Raw genomic sequence first — 27,233 nt, forward strand, 5'->3', positions numbered from 1 at the left:
TATATTTCTCCCCATTAAAATTTTTTTTCTAAACATTGCTCAGTTTCTACATTTTTCATTTTTATAAGAAAATCACACACCTGCACACATGACTTTGTGTATGTTCCATTTGAGGAAACTGACATTCGAGGGAAGAAAATACATTCATATGGAAGAACAACCTGGAGCTGTAATCTATTATTCATTTTGTGGCATACGTGATATTTGAACGCCTGAACACATTACAGAGGCTGGGCCCCCCCTCATTTATTGTGGTCACATAATCGCACAAGGTAGTAATGTGTTTGTGTCTGACTTCAGGTGAATCCAAGCTTCTGTCTGTCATTTAAAGGTTTACACAGAACCAAAGAAGAACTTAGAATAAACCTCATGAATACAGGCACCCTGGAGCAACAGCAAAGTTGCTGGTGAGTTAGTGATACAGGTATTATTACTACGAATACAGGTATTTTCTACTACTTACTGTTGATATGGAGCTTGGGATAAGATGAAGCACTTTTTGTGCTATTTAACAGGAATATATACGAAAAGAATATAGTGATCTTTAATCAGACAGTCATTTGATTGCCAGGTTGTCTGTGTTTGTATAATTAGATTACGTTTCCAACGAAAATACAAAAATATATGCAAAATCTTTGCCAAATGTCTGGTAGGAGCATCTGCAAGTTTTAGAGCGTCAAATCTAATAACTCTTTAATGCAGTACTTGTAATTCTGTTAATGTAGGACGATGTGCTTGGATCCAATGAAACACAAGCAGTTGCTCTTGATGCACGGGTCGCTTAATACTTTCTTCAAGGAAGGGAATAGATTGCCTATAAAATTCACACAAGGCACACTTTGAGAAACAAAAACCCTTTATTATTGCAGCTACATTATTAAAAACAAGACCAGCACATATCATGTGATTGTTTGACCTCGAGGTGGACCAGTGTGCAGTCTGGTTTTTAATAATGTAGCTATGAAAATAACGGCTTTTTAACACTTTGTACTTTTTGTAATAAATAAGAAGTTGAATTTTGGGATTTTCCCTTACTTGTAGACAATGACAAAAAATTCCAAACAGCAGTTGTTTTATAACTGGATTGTCTTCAGCTAATAGGAAACACATGTTTATAAAGATTCCCTCAAACACATTTAGTGCATTAATGAATCATGTGGTGTATTATTATTCACACATTCGTGTGGGTCGTTTTTACAATCATTAAAACCTGACTTTAATGGCACAGCTTTACTATTCATTAGGCTGGAGGGGGAGCTGTTGTCCAGTAGATACCACAGAGGCCAAAATTAAACTGAACTATAAAGTAATCAAAAATGGACTTAGAGCAGAAATTAAAGTATCAAACTGCTGGTATGTGGAAGTCTAGTAACACCACAGCAGTTAATACATCAATAACTTCATAATATAAAAGATGTGTAAGGACAGGTTTCAAACACCTTTTGCATGAATGACCACACCTAGCTCGACTTTAGCTACTTAAATGTGCATAAATCTCCTGCATGTTTGTCTGCTCTGTAATCAAGCATCATCTACACCTCTTCTCCACAGTGTACCTGAGTAGCAACAGTAGAAGGCTGCAATGACTGTAATGGGAGCACCAAACTACGTAATAATACACACCTGCAATCCTGCTGTGGTGACACTACCCTGAGTCAGCTTGCTGTTGTTCATTTACTCACTGTATCACTCTGTCCTTCTCTGTTAAAAGCCATGAAAGTGTTATTTCTTAGCTTCTTACTAAGACTAATAGGGTTCATCCATCTGTCAGTTTTTTATGTTTAAAATGGGCAAATTTGATTTAAAAAACAAAACACCTATACAGCCCCAATAAAAGAAATGCTCATCATAAATATAACCTAAGGATGTGTTTCCTCAAAATTTATTCGTGATTTTGGCTTATTCAGTGATCTGATGAAGTTGGCAAAATTTCTATGACCAATTTATTGTTTTCTTAAATGGGGGTGGATTTCATTTGCATAATGTCTTTATCCAAAGCTCTTTATAATTTTACTTTGAGTCTCTCATTCACACTCATACATGTATACAGTGCCATTCAAAAGTTTGGGGTTATTTGGGAATATCCTTGTGTTTGAAAGAAACACAGTTTTGTTCAATGATGATAACATTAAATTAATCAGAAATACATTCTAGCCATTGTTAATGTGGAAAATGACTATTCTAGCTGCAAACAGCTGATTTTTTTTTATAGAATATCTAGGTAAGGGTGCAGAGGCCCATCTCCATCAACCATCACTTCTGTGTTCTAATGCTACATTGTGTTAGCTAATGGTGTTGAAAGGCTAATTGATGATTAGAAAACATTTGTGCTAATTATGTTAGCATATGAATAAAAGTGTGAATTTTCATGGAAAACATGAAATTGCCTGATATTAATATAGGTAATATATACCATATTATTGCATATTCTGTACTTATTAAATATATAGCTGCATTGACTACGTAATACAATCTTCATGCATTTCAATCTTGGCCCATTTTTGAACTCCTGTGCTTCCTCTATGTCTGCTTGTTATTCCTACATATCCTTTTACACACTGTATATTAATCAGTGCAGTGGCTTTCTACATAGATGTTGCTTTACTGATGTAATTCTCCCTCGTGGGATCAATAAAGCACAATTCATATACGATGCTGTCATATCCCCTCAGGCAAAGGATAATCAGAAAATCGAATAAAAACAGGCACTGGTGCATTGTGGGTGATAACATGTTAGTTATGAGTCTTCTGGGTTCAACTGCTGAAGTTCACATTGGTCACGTGGGTGTATTTTGAACAGCAGTTTCTTCCATTGAAAGACTGTAGTACCGCATGTAATGGTAGTGTGTAAAACTGCACAAGGAAGAGATTTTGAGCGTAACTCTGATGATGGTAAAAACCTGGAACAGTAAACCCAGGGTAACAAATATTTGTAAATGTCACATACACCTGCTGAACACTATCGTTGAAAAGTTTGGGGTCACCCAGGCAGCTTCATGTTTTCCATGAAAACTCAATGGGAAATGGGTCTCTGGACCCCAGTGCAAATATTCCATTAAAAAATCAGCCGAGCCGTTTGCAGCTACAATAGTCATTTACCACATGAACAATGTCTAGACTGTGTTTCTGATTAATTTCATGTTATCTTCATTGCAAAAAAATGCCTTTCTACAAGGACATTTCTAAGTGATCTCAAACTTTTGAACGGTGGTGTATATGTTTGATGATTTCATTCCATCTGCTTCATTACTTTTTTCTAATTCATGGCTCATCCATGTGGGCTGCACCAAGCTTTCAAGCTGCACACTTAAAAATGACCAAACGTAAATGGAATAAATCTATATGCAGCCTTCAAACACCAAAGCTGTTGTTTACTACCATAAATTATATAGCAGATTTATTTTGACATTGTTAGTTTAAAGAGCCCCTCCAGTCTTTTTTTTTTTTTTTTTTTTTTTTAAGCTTTGTTAACAAGTCCATATGGTATTTATATGCTACAGAGCATATCACAAATGAAATAGGTAGCCGGCACCATGGATGAGCATTTCCAACTTAAAACTGCAGAGTACAGATGACCATCTCGAATTCCATATGATTATACTTTTTCAGAATCGGGTCATGGGTCAAACATGGCTGAAATCCTCCGATATTGTACTTGCCATTGTGTAGCGTAGAGTAGTTTTACAATTTGAGTAGAGTGATAAGTGAGTCGGTGTGCTTGAGCTGCAGCAAGTGCTTTAGCAGAGGGCCAGGTGGGGAGAGAGGTGGGGATTTCATAGATCTGCACATTATAAAGAGGCAATTGTGTGGAGTAAAATCTAAACTTTTTAAAAGCAACAAGTAATTATTTTTATGGAGAAAAATCGAAATCTGAAACTTTGATATGCAGAGATGAGATTTTTGGGGTTCAGTCCATTACTGGAAAGGGCTGTGTAAGGCAGTTATAGCAATATATCAAAAACAACATGGTAGGAGGTGACTTATTCATAGTGAAATGCTACATTTAGCACATTTAGCGACCCACAGAGAGGCACGGAGAGCAAGTCTGTCACTTAATCCATCAGTCTGGGTGGTAAATGAACAGAGCATCTTGTTCCTTTCACTTGGCTTCTGGATGTTAATAGGAGTGGGCTGACTGACAGGCACCAGAGAGTGAGTCAGCAAGACTCCAAACAAGCTGAAGCTATTGTGATTCAGAGAGCTTTTAAAAAGGCGTAGGAATTCACAGCCGACACCAAAGCTTTGTGCACACAGCTAGGACACATATGTATGCAAATGTATGGAAAAAATTAAGCATTCACCACTCTCCCCTACAAACCTGTACCTTAGGAATAAACCTTTGTTGCAAGATTCTCAAATGCAACTTCTTCCCAGACATTATTACATTCATATATGCACAGTATTACAGTAATAACTTTAGCCTGTACTGTAACTCCACCCCTCGTTTGAACCTTAACTCAAAACTAAAATCCAAACTGAAACAGCTTTTCATTTTAGAGGAATTTCTTCACCGTCTTTCTCACTTGTCAGGATGTCTATTCTTCGTAAATATAGAAATGCACACACATATACACCCACACAGCCCAGCTTATTTCGCTCTTATCTAGAGAGATCCTTTCATCAGTCTTTCAGTGCTCGGTAATCAAAGTATAAAGAACCATGCCAGTCTGCTATTGCCACAGGCTGAAGTGTGTGTGCAGTCACCAGGTGCTAATCCGATATCGTGTGCTTCCCCACTGATGTTAAGTAATATGAAAAAAATAGATATCAACCCACCTCAGGCCAAACGTGTGAGACTGCTCATAGTGGAACAGGGAATGAATCTTCACATCTGAATTCACAGCAATCAGCCTGTCAATCAAATCCTGTGGAAGAGAAGGAGAGGCTGTGAAAAAGAATGCAGCAGTTATAGTGCAAAATGAAAAAAGTGTGGAAATTTACAATGCGTAAGGTGGAAAATGTACATCAGCCCCAGCGTAACGTGGGTTTAGTAGAAGCCCATTGTGAAAGTAAAATAAATGTGGGGGTGGTTGAAGGCAAAATATAAAGTCCAAACATGCCCTCAAATGGCTGAAAAAGGAACTGCGTGAAGTATAGACTGTGAAAAACACTCACAGGTATGGAGGATGGCATTTCCCTTAGGGTGTATTCGCTCTTGTTGGCTAAAGGCTGCCGACCCAGCAGCTCCCACACCGATTGGGAAGAGGATAGAAGGTTGACCAAGGACAGGAAGGACTGGGAATATAGAAAGTGAGACACATACAAAGACAGTTAGAGAAAGTGCTGAAAGAAAGCCAGGAGAGAACTGGAATGATTACAAATACGAGCTGGTGAAACAGTTGTTTGACTCGCTGACAGTTTCAACATCTATATTTCTTGGGAATTGTTTCTTGTATTTTCTGTTTGTGTTTCAATGTACTTGTTGTTTTATTTAGTTTTTTAAAAATATGTTAAGGGGTTTGGTTTTAAAATCCATTGACACTGTAAGTCATCTTGCATTGTATGTTGCATTGGTGAAATGATAAGCACCCTTGGAAACTAAGCCTGAAATTAAACACAAATATTAGAGAGATCAGTGGAAACAAGAAAAATGTAATGCCTTAGCTGGCTCTTTGATGTTGATATTCAGAAATATATTGTGCATTTCATACACAAAGGAAATATAAATGTATACAAAAACAAAGCAAGCATGAAAGGAATTTTGATTACAGAAGATAAAATGTTTCTGACCACATGTGACCACACTCCCACACAACAGATTAACATATACGCACACTTTTAAACATATGAGCAGAACCATACTGCAGCAAGAAGAATATTAAACCTCAGGAGCTCTTTCTGCTCTCATCTCTGGATCAAGGCGAAGAGGGAAATACAAGCACCACAGAAAAAAAGGACACTGCACGCATAGATAGAGCACATTTACACGTACATGCAAGGCAGTTTTAAACTCTAGACAGTTTGAAAGGAAATTGCTGAATACAAAAACACATTCATGTAAAGTTTTTTGGAAATCTTCCTTTTTTTTTTACCTACTCCCTGATGTTAAAAATCTGCATTACAGATCTGTTATACTGTTTGTCTGCTTGTGCTTTGAATGTTTTCCATAAACCTTCTACCATATAATACTACGAGAACAGATTGGAGCTAATTTGCTAATTTGTCAAAACGCTGTCGTAAAAAGTCAGTGGAGCATATTTAGTTTTGTTTTGAGGTCTGTATGTATGTAACCTGGCAGCTGACCCACTGATAAGGCAGGCTTTAAAGTCGCCAGTGGCAGGACACAGTTCACACTTCACTGACTGTCCGTATTCACTTGACTAGTTTCACTGAGAGAGATGACTTGGCTGCTGTCAGAGGCGAGCATCAGACACACACAGACAGACACACACTGCAGTTTCCAATAAAATTTTGCGCCTGTCCTACACTCAGGCTGAAAAAACTCTGCCCGCAGTAAAGCTAAAAAATGCAGCTGTATGAGAAGAGGAATCAGTCTCAACAAGTAAACTACAATTGCCATGACCAGAAGGGTTCCATAATCTACTCAGACACCTGCATACCAACAGGTACTGACCAAAAACAGGACAGGAAATAATAACTGGTTGAGCTTCAATCATTCTTTCAAGGAAAAATAAAAAGAATTCACTGTTATCAGCTCCTTATCTGTGAATATCTATTTTCTATGATGGTACACTCAGCATCTTTGGGTTTTCAACTTAACAAAAGTACCAACAGTGCTTGAATTGGGCTTTTTTACTGCATGCACTGAACGATTAATGTAATACTAAAGAAATAATTGCCAGCTGTATTGATAATGAAAGTAATTGTGAGCAGCGAAATTATAGTCTTCCTATAATGGGATAATAAGACCTTGCCTGAGGATTTCTAAGCATCTGACACACAGATATAACAAATGAGTGCAATATAAACTGAAATTATTCAGGTCTTAATACTTAATAGATTTTCGCACAGTCGCTCTGCAAGAGTTGGAGATGGAGGAGCAAATGTCTAGCAAATCTGTGATTGTGTGACTGATACAGAGGAAACCAGGGGCTTTTTGAGAAGTTATTTGCTCCACTTCTCTCATAAGCACTCACACCCCTGATACCTTCAGGCAGCTTCTGTCTATGGGGTCCATGGGTGTTGGTTTAGGACGGACCACTCTGACATCTTCACTGCCACATTCAAGAATGGACCACAGCTCTACTACCAGTGCCCGGACAAAACCTGCAAAATAACAGCAAGACAGCGGTGTCAATGTGGATTTGTACAGAGAAATTGTTAACTGACACACCAACCTTAATTTGTGAGCTTAGAATTATTTTTAAGATCAGGAAGTCAGCAATGCAACTGAAATGTTAATCAATATATACCTGATATTTCAACATGTAAAACTGATATCTAGTGTTTTTCAATTCAATTTTCAATTCAATTTTATTTATATAGCACCAATTACAGTCAAATTGTCTCGAGACGCTTTACAGAACCCATATGCCTGACCCCCAGAGCAAGCCAAAAGGCGACAGTGGCAAGGAAAACACCCTTTTAACAGGGAAAAAAACCTTGAGTAGAACCCGGCTCTAATGTGGGGGGACCCATCTGCCGGCTGGCCGGGCGGGTTGTGAGGGACAGAAGAGGTAGAATTTTAAAAGAGTAGCAGTCAGAGGTATGAAAAAATTCCCATAACTCAAATATTATGAAAGTCTTTCTTTGGCATTTAGTCTAGCTGACAAGAGACCACTGAGACAGACAGAGAAGATGGGGAGAAATGTGGTAGATAACATAGAACAAAATCCACAACCAGGTTCAAATCGTGTCAGGAGTTAAAGCTATCCTTTTATTAAACCCTGTAAGGAAATTTGTTCTCTGCATTTAGCCAATCTACAATTCCAAATCTATAATTCAGTTTTACACTTCCTCATTGTATCTCCTGGCTTTCTATCTACCTTTGCATATTAGCATATCTATATCTCCTTTCTGCCTAGCATTAATATACCGTTCAAAAGTTTGGGGTCACTTAGAAACGCCCTTGGATTTGAAAGAAAAACATTTTACTCAAAAAGATAACATGAAATTAATCAGAAATACAGTCTGCACATTGTTAATGTGGTAAATGACTATTCTAGCTGGAAACAACTGATTTTGAATGGAATATCTCCATAGGGGTACAGAGGAACATTTCCAGCAACCATCACTCCTGTGTTCTAATGCTACATTGTGTTAGCTAATGGTGTTGAAAGGCTCAGTGATGATTAGAAAACCCTTGTGCAATTATGTTAGCACATGGATAAAAGTGTGAGTTTTCATGGAAAACATGAAGTTGCCTGAGTGATCCCAAATTTTTGAAAGGTAGTGTATATTTGATCCGCCAAACACACTCAGGCATCTTACTATTCTATTTGCAAAATCTGATTTTGTTTTTCTCGGTACGCACTTGCTCGCATCACATACATTCTTTATCCTTACAACAATCTGACACTGAACCTCTTCACCTTGTTCTTTCTTCATCCACTTAACGGGACACAAACAATTTAACAAAGGTGTTTCTCCCTGGGCTGCCTGAACTCTGCTTTATACCAACTACACAACAACAACTTGGAACACAAGCCTTAAGCATCACAGCTGGCAAGTGTTTGTTTGTGCAAGTAAGTGCATTAGTACCAGAGCTGTGCAGAGCCACGACCCCTGGAGCAGTTGCTGCCACCTGTGTCACCATCACCCCATATCCAAACTTCTCACAGCGGCTCACCTACAGAAAATACAGACAGAAACCCCATTATCCCTAGAAACATTTCCATATTTTGTCTTTGAAGTTTTTGCTTACAGCAATCAAAACTGAGTAAGAAGCAGGGGCAGGGTGAAGAAATATAAAACCGGTGCTCTATTTCAGAGAAGAGAAGAACTGTAAAAATGCCATCATGAAAAACAGTACACAGGTACACAGAGTAGTTCATTACCCTGTGGAGAAATCAAATTGCAAATTGATTTTGGAGTGCGCAGGTCCTTCATTAATTACAACACAATGTCACAACTAAAAATAGACTAAATATAATTACATTCCATAATTAAAGTGAAATGCAAAATGAGAGAAGCAATTACCAGGGTGCGTAAACAATGGCAGTAAATTAAGCCCACAGGGGATTAGCTAAGGTTTGCAGTTTGAGCAAGATTGAGTGTATGCGAGTCTACAATATGTATATGTCTTATACAGCATGTTTCAGTGTCCACACTAGTGTTGAATACTAAATAGTCTTCACGAAAAATGACTCTGGCCTTGTGGGGGAGCAGGATCAACAAATTACCACAGATACCAGTGACATAGACCAACAGAATGAATAAAGGCTTTTGAGGTAGATTATGTTTTGCTGCACAGAGCATCATACAACTCAAATGCCTGCAGCATGCATCCATTCTTTTTCAAATAGTAAATATTCAGTAAATGCAAGAAACATAAAAAAAAAAAAATTTGCAATTGAATCCGAAGAAAATACTGTAATAATAAATATACATTTCAAATGTACAAGTTTTTGAACAGTCTATGATCCTCTTTCATCTTTTTCATCTCCTCATCAGTGATGAATCTTCAGAATTGACTCAGTTCTTTTATTTTATATCTGCCTATATATTATTGGATTACTGTAACTCAAGTCTGCGTGGCAGAGAATCACTTGAGCAGCATAAAATTACTTTGGCACCTTGATAGAATCAAGAAGGATTAAAACGAGCCACTGCCAAGCTTAATTCTTCCAGGACTTCCATAAAGGTGATGAAACTGTGCCATCAAACTATATAACTACTATATATCAGCATTGGTGCTATTTCAGCACTGGAAAATTTATACTGGTTGATTCCTGTGGAAGCAGTACAACGTATCTCACTAGCATACATTAAACTTGACACTTTGCCTCTGGCAGTATCTGGAATTACTTCAAAGTACTATGTTACACAAGGTGTTTATTGAAAACTAGGTGAAGGGAATTAATGCCTAAAGACTGTAAATAAGAGATGGCGGCATCACCTATTGGTTTGCAAACTACTGTTTTGAAGTCTCGAGTTCAGAATTTGGCCACTGCCGTCTTGGTATTTTGAAACCAGTGATAACAAGAGAATGGTGGATCTGACTGGAAAACTCAAGGACACTATGCACGTCCCTACAGTAGAGACCTGTCAATCTGAAGGTATGCCTGTACTAAACCATACCCTGCATTATCGTCTGTTTTATTACTCCGCCAAGGAAGACAATGGCGTTATGTAATGATCGGCATACGTTTGTCCTTCTGTTTGTCTGGTTGTCTGTTAGCAACATTACTCAAGAATGGACCAATGGATTTGGAGGAAATTTCCAGGGAAGGTCAGAAATGACACAAAGACCAAGTGATTAGATTTTGATTAGATTAGATTTCTGTATTGCAAGATAATGGCACAGCGTCATTGTAACTATGACAACAAATGAACACTGTGATTGTCAGCTGCCTGCTGACAATCACACGATTGCAATCCTACTACAAAGGAACAATTGATTAAATCGTGTGGGTGTTTCAGAGTCCCATTAATTCCACCATCCGCTACATATTTAGGTTATGCAATTCGGTATCTGTACATAATGTACACATGCATAACACATGCCTGTGCTCAACACTGCTCATCTGTCGGAAATTATACAACAGCTGAGCAACCTTGGCAGAGCACTGTGCTCTCTGAGTGCTTTTCTTGTTCTAAATGGGATTACAGTTTACTAAATGAACATCATGTATTGAACAAGACTTGAAACTAACCATTGAGATGATAAAATGTGTAGGAAAATGCTTACTGAGGTGACAGATCAGAGAGAAGCAAGGCCACTTTTTCATAGAGCCCTGCATATTAGACAGCCAGAGGAGTCGCCTCCTTTTGGCAGTGTGAAAGAATGCAGGTTTTAAAGTGCTTCTGTGTTGGCTTCACATTTTAAACCAAAGTCACATCAATCTTTTATATGTAGTCAGTGGAAAGGCCACTACTTCAAAAAAATAGTGGAGATGGCTTTAAGGAAGTCAGTTGGGCCCAGATTGCTCCACTGGGTCTTCACAGTGACTAACTGCATTTAAATGTGGCAGCTTCCAAATATGACTGTACATAGCTTGTGCAGATATGGAGCAGGATGCTGCTTTTAGAGAACAATTGGATCAGAATACCTTCACACACCAACATAGAAGTTGGATAAAAATCAAACTGTGTGTACTGCAGAGCAGCACATTTAGCAACCGGGTATAATGTATGTATGTAAACTGAAAAAAACCACAGTTATACTTTTGTATGGTTTTACCTGTAGCTTTTTGGTAAAGCGAGAGAACATGTAGGAGACACACTCATTAATGGCTCCTGTCTGCTGGAGCAGCAGCAGGCCTTTAGGAGTTGCTGCAAAGTTCAGCAGACTGTCCAACAATGTCTCCTCCCAGATGTGACTGTGTCAAAATCAGAAAGAAAAACAGAGTAAGATGCAGAGCTTTGTATTCACAGTCTGGCACACAGTCATAAAAAGGCAGGTAGATTAAGATCATGTAAATATGGTGGGCACATTTATGAGCGGAGATGCTGTATGTTGAAGTGTTTGGGTCAGACTCTTCCTATTCCTTACTTTTTTACAATATGATTTTTCTGGCAGGAAACTCAATAATAAGCTTCATTCACAGTGGACTGTTCTCCCCAACACATTTCAGATGTCTAATACAGGGTGTTTGTGTCACCTATTATGTGGAAGTTTCCAAACCCAGTGAGCTGACACACTCACACCATGACTGACCAGTTGTGAAGAGGTGAGAGAAGTGAGACATGGTACTTCTATTTCCAGTTCTCTTTTTTATCTGTTACTAAACTATATGTGGCAGTTTTGATGTGTTCAGCCCAATGCAACACTATCAAGACTGTCTCCCTGGAAAGACTGTCTAAAAATGTGCACTATAACCCAGTCGTTACTAAATACAGTGATGCCTTTCGTATTAGAACAGTCTGGTTCTTTGTATCTGGATAAATAAGAACTTGATATCAAAGCTGCACGAGCCAAGTTTTCATGCCAGTGCCCCTCTTGGCAATGAAGTTTTTCTGAATAAATTAAACTTTTGTTTTTCTGAATACTGTGGCTTGAGGTTTGCCAGTAATACCAGTTTATAATATCTTTATCAGAGTCAGGGAAAAGATTTTTGCATAGAGAAATATAATGTGGAAGGCACACAGGCATTACACTCGAGCTTTGATGTGAAATTTTCTGTGTGGAGATTTATATACAGTAGTGGAAAAAAGTTTTTGGACACCCTTACAATTTTACACAATCTCAAATATGGTCATGAAATATTTGTGAAAAAATCTTTTTGTTTTTCAAAAGGTGTGGCTGCGTTAGGCAGACACAAACAAATAAAAAAAAATTTCTTTGTTTATTGTTTACAAGAAAAACTAACAAAACTAAATTCTTGACAGTTTCAATATGTCAGTTCTCAACATTGTCGATATCAAAGTCAACAAATAACAGAGAATGTGTTCAAAACTGAATAAAAAATAAAGAAACCATCACATCATCAAATTAATATTTAGTAGACCCCTAATCCTGGCTGGAATGTTCCCTACAAGCCTTTCACACTGTTGAGAGGTAATCTTGTCCCATTCTTCTTGAATTACTGCTTTTAATTCTTCTAAATTCTTTGGTTTACGCTTTGAAACAGACCTTTTGATAATCCATCCCAGATTTTTAATGGGGCTCATGTCCGACAATTGAAATGGCCACTCTAAGACCTGGATACTGTGCTCCTGCAGCCAAGTTCTACTGACCCTGGATATGTTCAAGGGGCATTATCTTGTTGAAACATCCAGTTTTGACCTTGATGGAACAGTGCACGTACAAAACGGAGCACATGGGTTTGGAGAATGGCACAATACTTGAGTTCAATGTGCCATCACAGAGAGTGAGATGACCAACACCAGCAGCCTTCATGCATCCCCAAACCATGATACTGCCTCCACCATGCTTGAAAGTAGGTACTGTACATGCTGGAGATAATGCTTTGCCTGGTCTTCTGCATACCCTCACATTAGCAGGAGGAAGATAAAGCTGGAAATTGGCCTCATCTGACCATAGAATCTTCTTCCAGTTCCTGGCTATCCAGTACTTGTGCGCTTGGGTCCGACGACACCGGGCTAACCTCTGTCTCTCATTGATCAGAGGCTTCTTGACAGCCTTGCAAGACCATAAGTCATGATCTAAAAGTCGGTCACGTACAGTGCGGGTGGAACACTGGACACCAGCTTGGTTTGACCACTGCTGCTGAAGCTCCTGTGATGGCATTAGGTGGTTATCACTGCACATGCAGATCAGGATGCGGCTATTTCTTGCTGAAGAAACCCTTGGATGATCAATTTTAAGTTATTAATGGTTTTTTAGGATTTGTTTTGTATTTTGGCTGTGACTGTACTAAAAGAAATTGCACTTGAAGGCTTAGGAGTGATTCTTAATGCAATATTTCACAAATGCATGGGGTGTCCGAAAACTTTTTTGCACCACTGTATTTACTATTACAAGTTCATTTGGACAAACTGAGCTAATCTGTCACATGTCAGTCATGGAAAGATAGTAGTAGATGAGAAAAATACACCTTCAACAAAAATCCATATCTTTACCATGTTAAACCACTGTGTTGTAGGATTTGTATGCAACTAGACTGGAATACTCTGTTTTGAACTGGTGGAAACTGAAACAGGAAAAATTTTGACCTCCTGGTTTCTGAAATAACTGAACAAAATGAAATAAGACACAGCTTAGTGATAGTAAAGTGTAAATGTGTTTGCCTGATCATTCTTGTTTTCCATCCCAAGCGCTGCACTGTTCAGTCATTCAAAGCGCCAGCATCAGAGGGAGATCAATGGTGGTTTATGATCTTGTGGTAATCATCAACTGCACTTCTTCTGAAGCCTAATTCAGGTCAACGTCTTGAATCTGCTGCACATATTTGTAGTACTTGTAACAGATACAAAGGCCTGTTCTTGCTTGTAATTGAGTTGTTTACAATAGCAGTCACGGGGCACCTTCAATGGTGCAAGAACTCATTTTATTCGTTGTTTGCATTCACTTAAAAATATCTCCTCTGGTACATGCAAATATTCAAAAAGACACTGAGCTTGTTTATAACTTTTCATTCATATTTAACTAGGAAACAAGCCTTCTGTTGGAGGCTGCAAACTGCACATTGAAACAAGTCCAAATAATGATCAAAGTTCTGTCTCTCTGCACAAATATGGGATGAAAAAACACAAATCTATGTCTTTATATGTCCATGTTGAGCTGACTAATCACCCACAGATTATGTTAGTTTGAGTGTGTAGTCTCACATGTGCTGCAGCTCTTGGGTAGATGTTCCAGCACTGGCTCCAGGTACTGGCGTTGGAACCCTTTCTGACAAAGAACTAGTCTAAAAACAAAGACAAAAAAGCCAAGACACACATTTTTAGAACTCCATATAACACATGTGAGTGTATGTGGAACATTTGATGATTTAAACCAGAAGTGTTCACTAATATATTCATACCATGAGTCTGATAAAGTAAGTGAATTAAACAGAGCTTATTTTTCTATTATTTCAAAATGAATAAAGACATTTTTGGAACACTTTCTTTTTTGACACTTGCTGTTGTATTTAGATTTCATAAAGTGTTTAACCCCGCTGCTTCTTTAGTGTAATTTTTTGTACTGCTTTTTGTACTCTGTTTTGTTGGATTACAAACAGACTCTGTTTAGCTTAATGACTCTTTCTCACCTGAGACACCCTGAAATAAAAAAAGAAAAACAACAGTGAAATAATTAAGAGTGTGGTAGTAAAACTACTGATCTGATAAAAGAAGCCGTTAGTCATTTATTCCCCATGAACAAATTCAAATTCAAATCCTTAAGATACCTCCCACAAAGTTTAGATGTGGACGTGGCTTTGAGACATCACACATTACATTGTGTCACAGTACTTGCAGGCAGATTATTAATATTTAACATAGACCAGATAAAGTCAAAAGGAAGTGAGAGGGGACAAATGGTGCAGACTGTTGCAACAATGTCTAAAACAAGTTAATTTCTGACACGAATGTTTTGGATAACAAAGGAGATATGTTTAGAGGTGGGACTGCTTGCTAGATTGAAGAAAATCTACCACTAAGACATTAGGATCATCACAGAAGCAGTGCTACTACAAGTCTTCTAGATGATTCCTCTGCAGCTGTTTTAAGTTCAACATCTGACTGCATGTTTCATCGTCAGATTTTCTCTCAAGTACATACTGTATCACTAAAGGTATTCTAACTCTGAATGTAATGCTTTGTTGTGACAGAAGCAGTGTTCCAAAACCTAAATGAAGCAGATTATAATAGTTAGTTAATTCCCCCATTTGCAAGAGATGGTGCTGCTTTTGTTGCTGCAGTGAGTAAATAATGAGACACTGCATTCATCAAGCAAATGAACCATGACAGGAATATTCAAACCAGTGGAACTGATCACTAGAAATGGATACCCTTTCTTTAGATCCTGTGGAAAAAGATCCATATATAAAGCTAAGCTACCATCCTTTACAATGTTTTGATGACTGGGTTAGTGAGGCAGCATTCTCAAGGAAGGACTCTTAGTTCTTGTATTTAGAAAATCTTCCTGTAATGAACATCTAATTTCATTCAGCAGCACCAGAATTATGAGGTGAAATTGTTCTCTAATGTGTTCATGAATATGAATGAACAAATAAATGTAAGGCTAAATCATTTTATGCTTTTAATGTTACATTTGCTGAGGAAGCATGAACACACAGTAGCCATTAATGGAGACCTGACGTTGTAAATTAATGTAAATGTATAAGAACAGCAACTAATTAAAAGCTGTCAGCAGATTTAAACACTGTTGTCATTTACAAGAGATAACTGAGGATAATTCAAGTGAAAGTTTCAACATTTGAAGTGTACAGACATACAGAGGTTCATTTTCACTGTTCATTTGTTAGAATATTCTAACTTTGTGCCTCCTTGCTTGTTATCTGTCACTCTATTTAAATAATGAGAACAAACTCACTATTAATATGTCAAGCAAATCTGTGGGTCAACAACAACACAGTATGATACGTTGTGAGTGGTGAGTAATGAGGAAAGAGTGTGCAATCATCAGTGATGTGTCACACCTTTCTGGTGAATATGAGCTGTCACATGAGGACAGAGGTACAGGATTCTGTCACTGTGGACTTGCCATTCCTAGAGATTTGTCATAGCTTTTAGTACAGCTCTGATAAACAAATGTGGGTCATATGACAAGTGTGTCTTTTGCTGTTTTTTAATTCCTTATAGCTGATGACGTTGTCATGGACCTTTGTATTTTTAAGCGTCTCTGTAACTATCATGTCTTCTGGTGGTCGAATTTCTGTAACAGTTTCCACAGACATAAAGAGAATTTCAGAAAGGCTAAACTCAATTAATTAACTTCACATTTCTTTTTTAATGTGCACTACCAGTCAAAAGTTTGGACGCACCTTCTCATTCAATAGTTTTCCTTTACTTTCATGACTACTTACATTGTAGATTCTCACTGAAGGCATCAAAACTATGAATGAACACATATGGAATTATGTAGTGAACAAAAACGTGTGAAAAAAGTCAAAACATGCCAACCGCTTTGCTTTGATTAATGCTTTGCACATTCTTGGCATTCTCTCGATGAGCTTCTTGAGGTCGTCACCTGAAATGGTTTTCCAACAGTCTTGAAGGAGTTCCCAGAGATGCTGAGCACTTGTTGGCCCTTCCGCCTTCACTCTGTGGTCCATTTCATCCCAAACCATCTCGAATGGGTTTAGCTCAGGTGTCTGTGGAGGCCAGGTTCTTGCCATAATATGGATTCTAACAGTTGTCAGATAGGGCTGTCAACTGTGTACCAACCTGACTTCTGCACAACACAACTGATGGTCCCAACCCCATTAATAAGACAAGAAATCCACAAATTAACCTTGACAAGGCACACCTGTGAAGTGAAAACCATTTCAGGGGACTACCTCATGAAGTTCACTGAGAGAATGCCAAGAGTGTGCAAAGCAGTAATCAAAGTAAAGGGTGGCTATTTTGAAGAATCTAAAATAAAAAACATGCTTTGACTTATTTCACACTTTTGTGTCTACTACATATCGATGCCTTCATTTACTCTACAAAGTAAATAGTCATGATAATAAAGAAAAACCATTAAATGAGAAGGTGTGTCCAAATTTTTGACTGGTAATGTATGTTAGTTATTTTTGTTACCCAAAGAGATTGTTATAAAGTGGGGTAGGCAGTGCATGGCAGGCCAAAAATTGCATACTAACCTTTCACCACTGTGTAAATTAAGTGGACTGAGAGGAAACTAGAATCAGGCGTCTCTTCTTGGCTCAGTGTTCAGGCTTTAAAACATCAAAGCCTGTGAGAGTTTAGCCAATTAGAGGTTGTAGGGAAGGTGGAGTTCAAATCCCAGGTGACGTCACAAATGAATGTTGATTTTTAGCTTGACTGTTTTTGTGTTTTTAATTATGTGTTCATCTGGTGGAAGGGCTTTAGAACAGACAGAGGAAGAAAGAGGAAAGAGCTTGCAGTGAGCAAGGCATGTATTGTTTGTATGTCTTTTGTTTGCTTGTTTGTTTTTGTTTAGTTTAGTTTTTTTTTGCTGTTTCTAGATTTAGGCCTACTGCAGCTTTGAGTCAGCAAATTTCTTTCAGGGCAGAGTGTGACATTCTGTGGTGAACTTAGTGAAACTAAAGTAAAAAATTTCCTGTGTAATAAATCGTGTTTTTCAAAATTACATATTTTGAAGTTTTTCCATAAAAATAATTCTTCCACACTGCTTTTGAAGTGTTTGAATGTTTCTCGACACACATCTCCACCACTTGCAGTAGCTGGAGAACACCAGCTCATCTACAATTTGGCTCAAACACTGTAAAACTACTCTACACTACACACTAATATAATTCAGTCATACATCTTCAAACTGCAAACTGATTCTGCAGAAGAATCATGATTAAGAAAGCCCACCATGCAATTTGGCAGGATTAGTTAAGTCTGAATCTGTGTTTTTGAGGCTGTCACAGCTCATTTCGCACTCATAAAGTGTCTTTAAGCGTATAAAAACACCATATGGGCATGTTAACAAGGTAAAAAACTTAATACTCAACAGAGACATCTTTAATCTAAAAGCTATTGAGGTATTTTTCCAGACTGTTTCTTAATGAAGGTAAACTCTATTGTAGTAAGTTTAAATATTAAAAATGTCTCTATAAATGAATGCCAGGAATGTGTCCAGGTGAAAATTAAACCCATAAATGCAGTGCATGTACCTGTTTCCATGCAGCCGCTACAGCTTTGTGCAGCCCGTAGGGTCGGAGAACCTGCAGACCCTCACAGGTGTTGTATATCTGCCGACACACAAAGATAAAGGCTCCACATAATGTATGGGACACATCTGATTCACTTAGTGATGGTAGCCCCTTATCCAGCAGCCTCAGGGTGAACTGCACAATAACATGAGCAGCAAAGGTTCTGCAGAGGAGAGAAAACAGACAAAGATGCTGACAACAGATACAACATCCACGATATAAGATTTTCGTGTGAGAAACATTTGTGCTTAGGGTTGTTGAGCTGAGAAAAACTGCAATCTGCACTGTAAAAACGGATTTAGTCCTGATCCCGATCTGTGACTTTTGACGTCTATGTTAAGGGAGTCATGATGTATTTTCTCCTTGGTTTGTCCATAGCACAAACCTTTACTCCTGTCAGTGAAGTTTCCTGAATTTGAATTGTATGTATTATTAACATTTCTTGAAGCAGAATACACTCACATCTGTTTGGCAGATTGAACCATATTAAAGACCACTAAAGGTCAGGAAACAGATTATAAAACTAATTTGAGGCCAGAAAAAATAATTAAAAGATACTTTATTTTAAGACCTCTTGCCATAATGACATTTGAGATAAGATATAATCCCAGTGACTCACAAACTACTAGCATCCTCTGGTCTAATCTACTCTCTTTGCAGAATCAGGAGGATTTGTTATGCAAATTTAACTCTATGTTAAAGTCTCCCAGCTAAGTCAGGAAAATGTAATTTATTCATTACTATCAAAAAGACAAAATGCCACTGTGTGTTTAATCACACTTTAATCACAGTGTCTCACCTCTCACTGTGGGCTAGAACGAGATTCTTCTCATATAAGAAGAGAGCTAATCCTCTGTCAGTGTTTGCGATGCGAGCCAGAACGTCAGCAATGAGAGTCAGTGTTGCTGCAGGAGACTTTAATTGGGACTGCAAAGCATAGAGAATAAACAGACAAAATTACAGAGCAGCTTCAGAAACAAGTGGAGCCTGAACACATACTGAAAACTGAAATAAACTTGTTAGCTTTGACAGTGATAGAATTGAGAGAAAGCATTTATACTTGTATTTCAGAAGAAATGCCTTTACAGTTAGTTTTTTGAAATCCCTACCCTCCTGCTGAGACAAATTAAGAGTTATGTGTGTCCTAACAAAATTGTGAAGACACTTCAGTAATACAGATAATGCATTGGAAACTAGAAGCTTAGTTTGGAGTAATGCTTTAGATGGCATAAGACTGTGGCTCCACACAGATGAGACAAATGTTTAATATGTTCAATGTGCATTCAGTACTGAGGTTTAAAATTAAGCTACAAGCTGGGGAAGGAATTCACTCATCCAACTCCTGTGGAATCGATTAGTATGTAAATGTCGAGAAAGTAGATTATTAATGTTTGGCATCAAGGGTCTGACCTTGACGCTCCGCACAAGGAAGCACTGAGCTCAACCTAGCCGGTGAGCGATCTGACCATGAGGAAGTAAAAAACAAATGTGTCTTCCTCAGGATTTAAATCATAAAAGCTTCTGAATAAAAATTTACTACTAGTAGTACTTTACAGCTACTTCTGTGAAGTTATCAACGGAAACTCCTCATACACGTGCCAGCGATATATAGCAGTTCACTGCAATATGACCTACTTTTTCTTGTTCTAAAATATCAAAATGAAGACATTTCCTTTGCCATTGTTGTTTTGTTAGAATGGTTTTGCAAAATTGAAAAAAAATCAGGTTGTTTACTAACTGTAGAAAGTCCCAATTAAAAATTTTCCATGGGTGTGTGTGTGTGTGTGTGTGTGTGTGTGTGTGTGTGTGTGTGTGTGTGACCTGCTGTCCATTGAGCAGAGCTATAACCGGAGCCAGCAGCATCTCTATGACAGGAGTCTGGTAGAGACACTCTGCAGCACACTCTGTCCGTTCACATAGCATCCACAGCACCTCCATCACCAGACTGCTGGGCGACAGGGAGTCTGAACATACAAACAGCAGATCAGAAACCTTTCCAACTAAATTAACACTCATTTATTGTTGTATATTTTAGATAGCTGGGCTACATGCACGCGTATATGCTTAATAATATTCATACACTTCAGAGTGACAGTGAACACACAGTCTTACTTGTTACCCATCTGTCAATATTATACAAATCCTTGTGGGTTTCCAGGTTAGACGTGTGCATTTCAGATTCATTTCCAATACTTCAGGTTTGTGGTGTGAAAATGTACACTACCATTCAAAAGTTTGGGGTCACTCAGGTCACACACAGGCAATTTCATGTTTTCCATGAGAACTCACACTTTTATTCATGTGCTAACATAATTGGACAAGGGTTTTTTAATCATCAATTAGCCTTTCAACACCATTAGCTAACACAATGTACCATTAGAACACAGGAGTGATGGCTGCTCGAAATAGGCCTCTGTATGTAGATATTCCATTAAAAATCATCCGTTTCCAGCTGGAATAGTCATTTACCACATTAACAATGTCTAGACTGTATTTCTGATTAATTTAACGTTATCTTTATTGAAAAAAATTTTTTTCTTTTAAAAATAAGGACATTTCTAAGTGACCCCAAACTTTTTACTGGTAGTGTACATTGTGATTTACACTTCTACACAATTTAGAGATAGGCATTTTTAGACTTCAATTGATGTATTTTTGATTTATCTAAATATGAAGAACACACATTTCTACAAGTATATGTGAGGACCATAAAAATGTATCTGGAGTCAATCTAAGCAGTTCATTTGCCTGTGGGCTCATTTTCCACTGCAGTACAGGATGGAAACCACTATGGATACAACACAACCATAGCTAAACAGAGGGAAAACTCTCTGCATATAGTAACAAAGTTATCATGCCATAAGAGAAGAAAAAGAACAATACAAAAGTTATTTTGATAATTTCTTGTACAAAAAGTGAAAAGACTCTAGAATCATCATGTCTAACATTTTCCCAAGTGCCCACAGGTGTTATCAGTTCTTTCTCCTATCTGCTCTGTATAAACACAGCCTGCAGATCAGCCCATTTCAGCCAAAAAGCAGCTGAATTTTTGTGACTGTTGATCACACTTGAGTCAATAATGGGTTCACAGCTGCACAGAATCCTATGGATTTTTTGTTTTTATAGGATCTGGAGTGCAAACACAGTATTTTGGCAAATTTTTGAGTGAGACGTAGAAATAAGCGATTCTGATGAAATATCTATTTTTAAGCTTAGATTTGATTCATTTTCCAGTTAGAACAGTGCATCACAGATGAGTGGTTCAAGGACCATCAGAAAGTTAAAAGTTATTATCATTATTATCAGTTTATTTAAAAATTCTGATGACTCTCTGCTTTTAAAGTTTCTTTCAAAATTAAACAATGTATCTTCAGGTTCAGGGGGTGTAAACATTAAAATGATTCTATCAGTGCAGGTAAACACTGGGAAACTGGAGACTTTTTACCCAATTGTTTTGTATTTGTGTGGGAACATTGCCTTATGGAGCTTTAAAATCTAATAGCTTATCTTCCAGTCAACTCTCTCACCCACACATTTATGGCAGATCTACTTATTGCTTCCTGCAGTATCATGATGTATGCGCATAAAATATTATATCAGTCAGAAGCCAAAGGAGATGATCCTGTGACAAAGTCAAGGTGAGGACCATTACTGATCCCTGGCAGCTAAGTTGCTGCTGTAATTCCTGAGAATGAATAGGGCCATAAAGTATTCCAGGAGACAACCATAGTACTACATGACTCAGTACAAGGTTAAGAGATAAAAGATATGGTCTGAGCAATGCTGTTACAACTCATAAGGAGGGTCACTATGTTCTCTCAACACATGACTCCAGACTTGGCCAGGAGGAAGCTGTAACTCATTGACTTAGTTTTTATGTCTGTGAGTATATGAGCCCCACCTGTGTGAGAGGTATCACTGTGCAGAGGCTGGGGGTGCCGATACATGATCTTAATAAGGATGACAACCAGGTCTGTCAGGCTGACTGGATCTGAAACACAGACATAATAAATGAGTGAATCAGTGTGGTGACTATGTGTCTAGGTGGGGACATGAAATGTAGTTGATCCGTCTGAAATAGTGTATGTCAGGAGTTTTGATAACACTGGAGATGAAGACCATCCAGTTTGCTTCAGATTCTATGTGCAGAATGGCTTAAAGTATCCGCTGTGCTTCGAAATTGCCTGATATTTTCATAAATGCCTCAATATGTGCTTTTACTGTTGCCTAACTTATCAAGGAAAAATGCCAAACAATTTCTAGTTCAAGTGAGATGTGTTGAAGATTTACATCATTATCTATTGAAATGTCTGCTTTGATCTGACAAATCAATCACATTAAACACATTTCTGAATGCTCTGAGGAATAGACATTGTTGTCTATTTTCTGACTGATTACTTGATGCATATGAGAAATAATCAACAGATTACATATAGGCCATGTTACATCATATTCAGTAGCTTTGATGTTTATGGATGTTACATATCCAGAGCCTGTTATGAATTACAGGCACTACTGTTCAAAAGTTTGGGGTCACAGAAATGTCCTTGGTTTTGAAAGAAAAACATTGTTTTCAATGAAGGTAAAATTAATCAGAAATACCATTTAGACAATGTTAATGTGGTAAATAACTATTCTAGCTGGAAATGGCTAGTTTTTAAAGGAATATCTACACAGAGGTATATGGGTCCATTTCCAGCAACCATCACTCCTGTGTTCTAATGCTATATTGTGTTAGCTAATGATGTTGAAAGGCTAACTGATGATTAGAAAACCCTTGTGCAATTATGTTAGCCATGGATAAAAGTGTGCATTTTCATGGGAAACATGAAATTATCTGGATGACCCCAAACTTTTGAACGGTATTGCACATAATTTTTAATGACTTAAGAACCACATGGCTAAAGAGCTGAAGGCAGGAGTATAGAACAAGTAGAAAAGAAAGAAACAAACTTCAACCTTTTCACATTGAATGCAAAAAATAGAAAATACTCTAATAAATGCCCAATAATAGATTAGATGTAGAATGGCAAAAATCAACTATGGAAGTGGCAAAATTAAGATAATGAAACAAAGTCTAGAATCAAACAAAAAAAGTCAAATAGCAGAAAATCTAAACAATTAACTGGTGTGGTTAGTTTAAAACTGCAGTCCAAACTTCAGCAGGTGACACACTATGACACATATGGGTGGTCCAGATGTGTACCTCAAGGTGTGGAAAGACCACAAGTTAATCATCAAACGGACTCCACCCAAAGTGAGGACTTTATGATGAATAAAATATTCTAATTGCTGTGACTTCATTACATAAGACTGATTAGGCAAGAGGGTAATTAATAGGTAAATCAATTACAGTTTAGTGCAGGGATATCAGACACTGAGTCTGTTTTCATCGTCTGCCTTCGTACCATTTGCGCTATTATGTAACTTTATCTGTGATTAAGAGGGGTTGGAGGGGACAAAATCACTCCCCAGTGACAATGGAGGGAGGGATACCACGTGAATGCTGATCAGACATATTATGCAATGCAAAGATAGGTGGGTTTATTTTGCTGTAATATCACTAGGGAAGATGGCAATCAGCAGGCCAATAAACTGTCTTGTATCCCTTTAACTACTAGTCTTTAAACACAGGTGAGTTTCTGCAGGTTCTGCAGCAAGGGAATATAAAGTATCCAAAGTCTTGACACAACAGCTACAGTCAAGCATATATCCTTTAGTGCAGGGGTGTCAAACTCATTTTATTTCAGGGGCCACATGTAGCTCAATTTAATCTCTAGTGGGGTGGACCAGTAAAATCACAGCATAACAACCTATAAATAATGATAACTCCAAATCTTTTTCTTTGTTCAAGTGCAAAAAGTACAATTTTGAAGATGTTCACATTTAATGAACTATCTTTTTGCAAAACATAATGAACAAACTGAATTTTTTTTTAGAAAAATAGGTTACATTTCAACAATACTACGCCTCAGTTTATCATCTGTGTATTACAACTTACAGATTACAGTGTGTCTGCAAAGGTACAAAACATTTAGTCACAGGTGTATCTGGAAATGAACAACACAATATTTTACTTTATTTTTGACTTTTTTTTTTATCAAAACAACTTGTCAATATCTAGAGATTACTTTAAATTTACATTGATTTCCACATCTGTGTAGTAATCCTGGACCCTCTAGCAGGCCAATTTTGGCCTGCGGGTCATATGTTTGACACCCCAGCTTTAGTGCAAAAGCTACAATACACAACAGAAGTGAGTACACCAGTGTGTGATATCCCTTTCATGTCAAGTGATTCAAAATTGTTACCACATCTCAATAATTTCATTTTTTCAAAGCTTAACAATAGAATTTTTACAATTTTTTTCATTGCAACAAAAGTGATTACCCAACACATTTCAAAACTGAGAACACCTGTGATTTCCAGTTCGCCTAACTGCATAAAAAGAAAGAGAAAATAGCCAGAGGAATTTTTAAAAAATGATTGTGAGACTTCTATCATATGGAAAAGGACACAGAAAGATCTGTCACCAATTAAAATCATTTTAACCTCCTAGGACCTGGTGTCCCCATATCTGGACATCTTTTTCTTTTTTTTCCAGAAAGAGCTTATTGTTAAAAAAAACTATAATAATACTACTAATAATAAACATAATAATCAGATATTAGATATTATGCAATTATTATATTTATTGGTTACTCTTTATCCCAATTACCTGGAAGAAATCTAAAATGCAAGCCCAACCAAAGCTCAGGTCTTAAGAAGTTAAATAGAAGCTTGGGGAATTTTGGAAGCAAAATCTTTGGTTAGATGAGAGGAAGGTAAACTTGTTGGACTCGAATAAGGTCTTGCGTGACTGCACAGTCCCAAAAGTGAAGAGTGGAGGTCTGCTGATACGCAGCTGCATGAGCGTAAAATGAAAGTTCTGTGGATATACCAAAGCACTGACTGACAAGATTACTCTCAGTCTGCAGAGGTTTGGTAGTAGAGAAATACCCCAACATCATAATGATCCAAAGCACGCTCTGAAAATTTCACAAACGTCTCATTAGAAGAAAAAAAAAAGTGTAACGTATGACCAGGCTAAGATTGGTCTGACTTGAATCCAAAAGAAGACCTTTGGGGTATTTTAAAGAAAAAGGTAGAGCAACACAACCTATCCAGTAAAAAGAAGCTGAAAAAGTTAGTCTCTGAAGAATAGCAAAACATCTCCCCAGAAATGTGGCATCCTGCATACTGAGGAGGATTGATTCTGCTATCAATAATGATGGACGTGTAAAGTATTGACGAAATAAAAGATTAGACTCTCAGTAATGAAAGGTGTACCAATTTTTGTTGCATTGCATTTCTATGCCTGTATTTTTAATATAATATCATAATAGGAACAGATAACCTGCTTTTCATCTTAGACGTATTGCAGTTACTACAAGGTTTTACAATTTAGAATAATTTGACATTTAAGCCATTCTGCACACTCACTTTTGTTGTATTCTGCATGTATAATAAGATGAAAATCCACACACTATGACAGAGAACTATGTACAAGATCCCACCTTTGTGCTTCCTCATTTTGATGGGAAACAGCTTTCTTCCATTGGTGTAGATGATAAGTTTCCCAAGGACACACAGAGAGTGGACAAAGAAGGAATATTCAAGCTCCTTTCCCGAATAAACACTCCTCTGCACTGAACCTAAAACATTAGCAGAAAGTCTGAGTGAAAAAGGATAGTCTAAAAATGAGCTGCAATCATGATTCCAGTTTTCATCATTTCAAATATTTATCTTTCCAGCACTGCATTATTATCAATATGTTTACATGTGGTAGAAGGAGAAAAGCTGAGGGAAAAACAGAGGAAAGTCTGTGTCTTTCTTTCAAAGCACTTATAAAAGCACACTAAATGTCATGCCAATATGGTAGACAGACGGTTTTCAGACATTTCATATCTAAGGCTGCTCAATTAGAATGAGACTGACAAGTGAAATAATGTGGCAACCTTGCAGCATCTCAGGGGTGGCGAAAATCAAAAAGTGGCACAGCTCGGAAAACTCCATTTCTTTTATGAGGAGTATATCAGTGGCGGGGGAGTCAGCATATCGCCACTCATCCAAGACAAGGTCACAATGTTCAGTCTTGAGGAGGCAGCTGGCTTACAGGAGATAACACACTGACACGGCATTCACTTATACCCCATCTACCATCTCCCACTGCATTTGCTGTGATTTATTGAATTTTCACACTTAGCTGTGAGACTGGAGGTGTACCATGTTCCTGTTAATCTATAATTACAATGTTAATTTTAAGCGTGATTAATTGCTGTAAACAAACTGAGAAACTCTGAGAAGAAGAGGAAGAATTTATGGAAAATGTGGTCTAAATCTCAAGAAACAAGTACCACATGACAACAGGCTAACAATACGCTCCAATATGGTCTCTTGTGTGTATACACAATGTTGGGAAGAAATCCAAAAATGGGAATGGCTCACCAAATCCCAATGTAAATCTTGTTTTTGTATGTACTGTATGCCTTTAGTCCTGCACATTCTGTGCCAAATTTTCAACAACAGAGGCTTTGAGATCTTTCCTATAATACATACATAAACAAGCTTCTGTCTTGTCTGCTTTTCTTTCAGTTTAATCATTTATTTTGTCATGTTTTTCATCAAGTGCTCATTTAGCCATCTTCTGTCATTCCTTTTTCTCAACAGTTTTTAGTCTGCTTTGTCTTTTCTTTTTTTCCTTTTAATGTTTTTCTCTGCACTCCTCTGTTTTAATGACAGCAGGAACAGAATGTGTGCATTAAAGAAGCTGAAGACATGATGGCAAAGTCTAGGTACAAATACATTTAACACCCA

At 37.6% G+C, this 27,233-nt stretch overlaps 1 protein-coding gene across 2 annotated transcripts in view; it reads right to left on the reverse strand.

Moving 5' to 3' along the window:
* Positions 1–27,233, reverse strand: part of tbc1d32 (TBC1 domain family, member 32) — a 102,414-nt gene that overhangs the window by 67,105 nt on the left and 8,076 nt on the right. For both annotated transcript variants that reach the window (XM_055016202.1, XM_055016201.1), the window contains exons 13-23: positions 25,934–26,071; positions 22,279–22,368; positions 20,199–20,341; positions 19,177–19,304; positions 18,339–18,540; positions 14,353–14,432; positions 11,303–11,441; positions 8,662–8,749; positions 7,109–7,227; positions 5,116–5,235; positions 4,777–4,865 (exon numbers count right to left, since the gene is read on the reverse strand). In XM_055016202.1, coding sequence (XP_054872177.1) covers positions 4,777–4,865; positions 5,116–5,235; positions 7,109–7,227; positions 8,662–8,749; positions 11,303–11,441; positions 14,353–14,432; positions 18,339–18,540; positions 19,177–19,304; positions 20,199–20,341; positions 22,279–22,368; positions 25,934–26,071 — 1,336 coding nt within the window. The remainder of the gene's footprint in view (positions 1–4,776; positions 4,866–5,115; positions 5,236–7,108; positions 7,228–8,661; positions 8,750–11,302; positions 11,442–14,352; positions 14,433–18,338; positions 18,541–19,176; positions 19,305–20,198; positions 20,342–22,278; positions 22,369–25,933; positions 26,072–27,233) is intronic.

The sequence above is a fragment of the Amphiprion ocellaris genome, chromosome 12 (genome assembly GCF_022539595.1).
Source record: "Amphiprion ocellaris isolate individual 3 ecotype Okinawa chromosome 12, ASM2253959v1, whole genome shotgun sequence".
Classification (NCBI taxonomy): Eukaryota; Metazoa; Chordata; class Actinopteri; family Pomacentridae; genus Amphiprion; species Amphiprion ocellaris.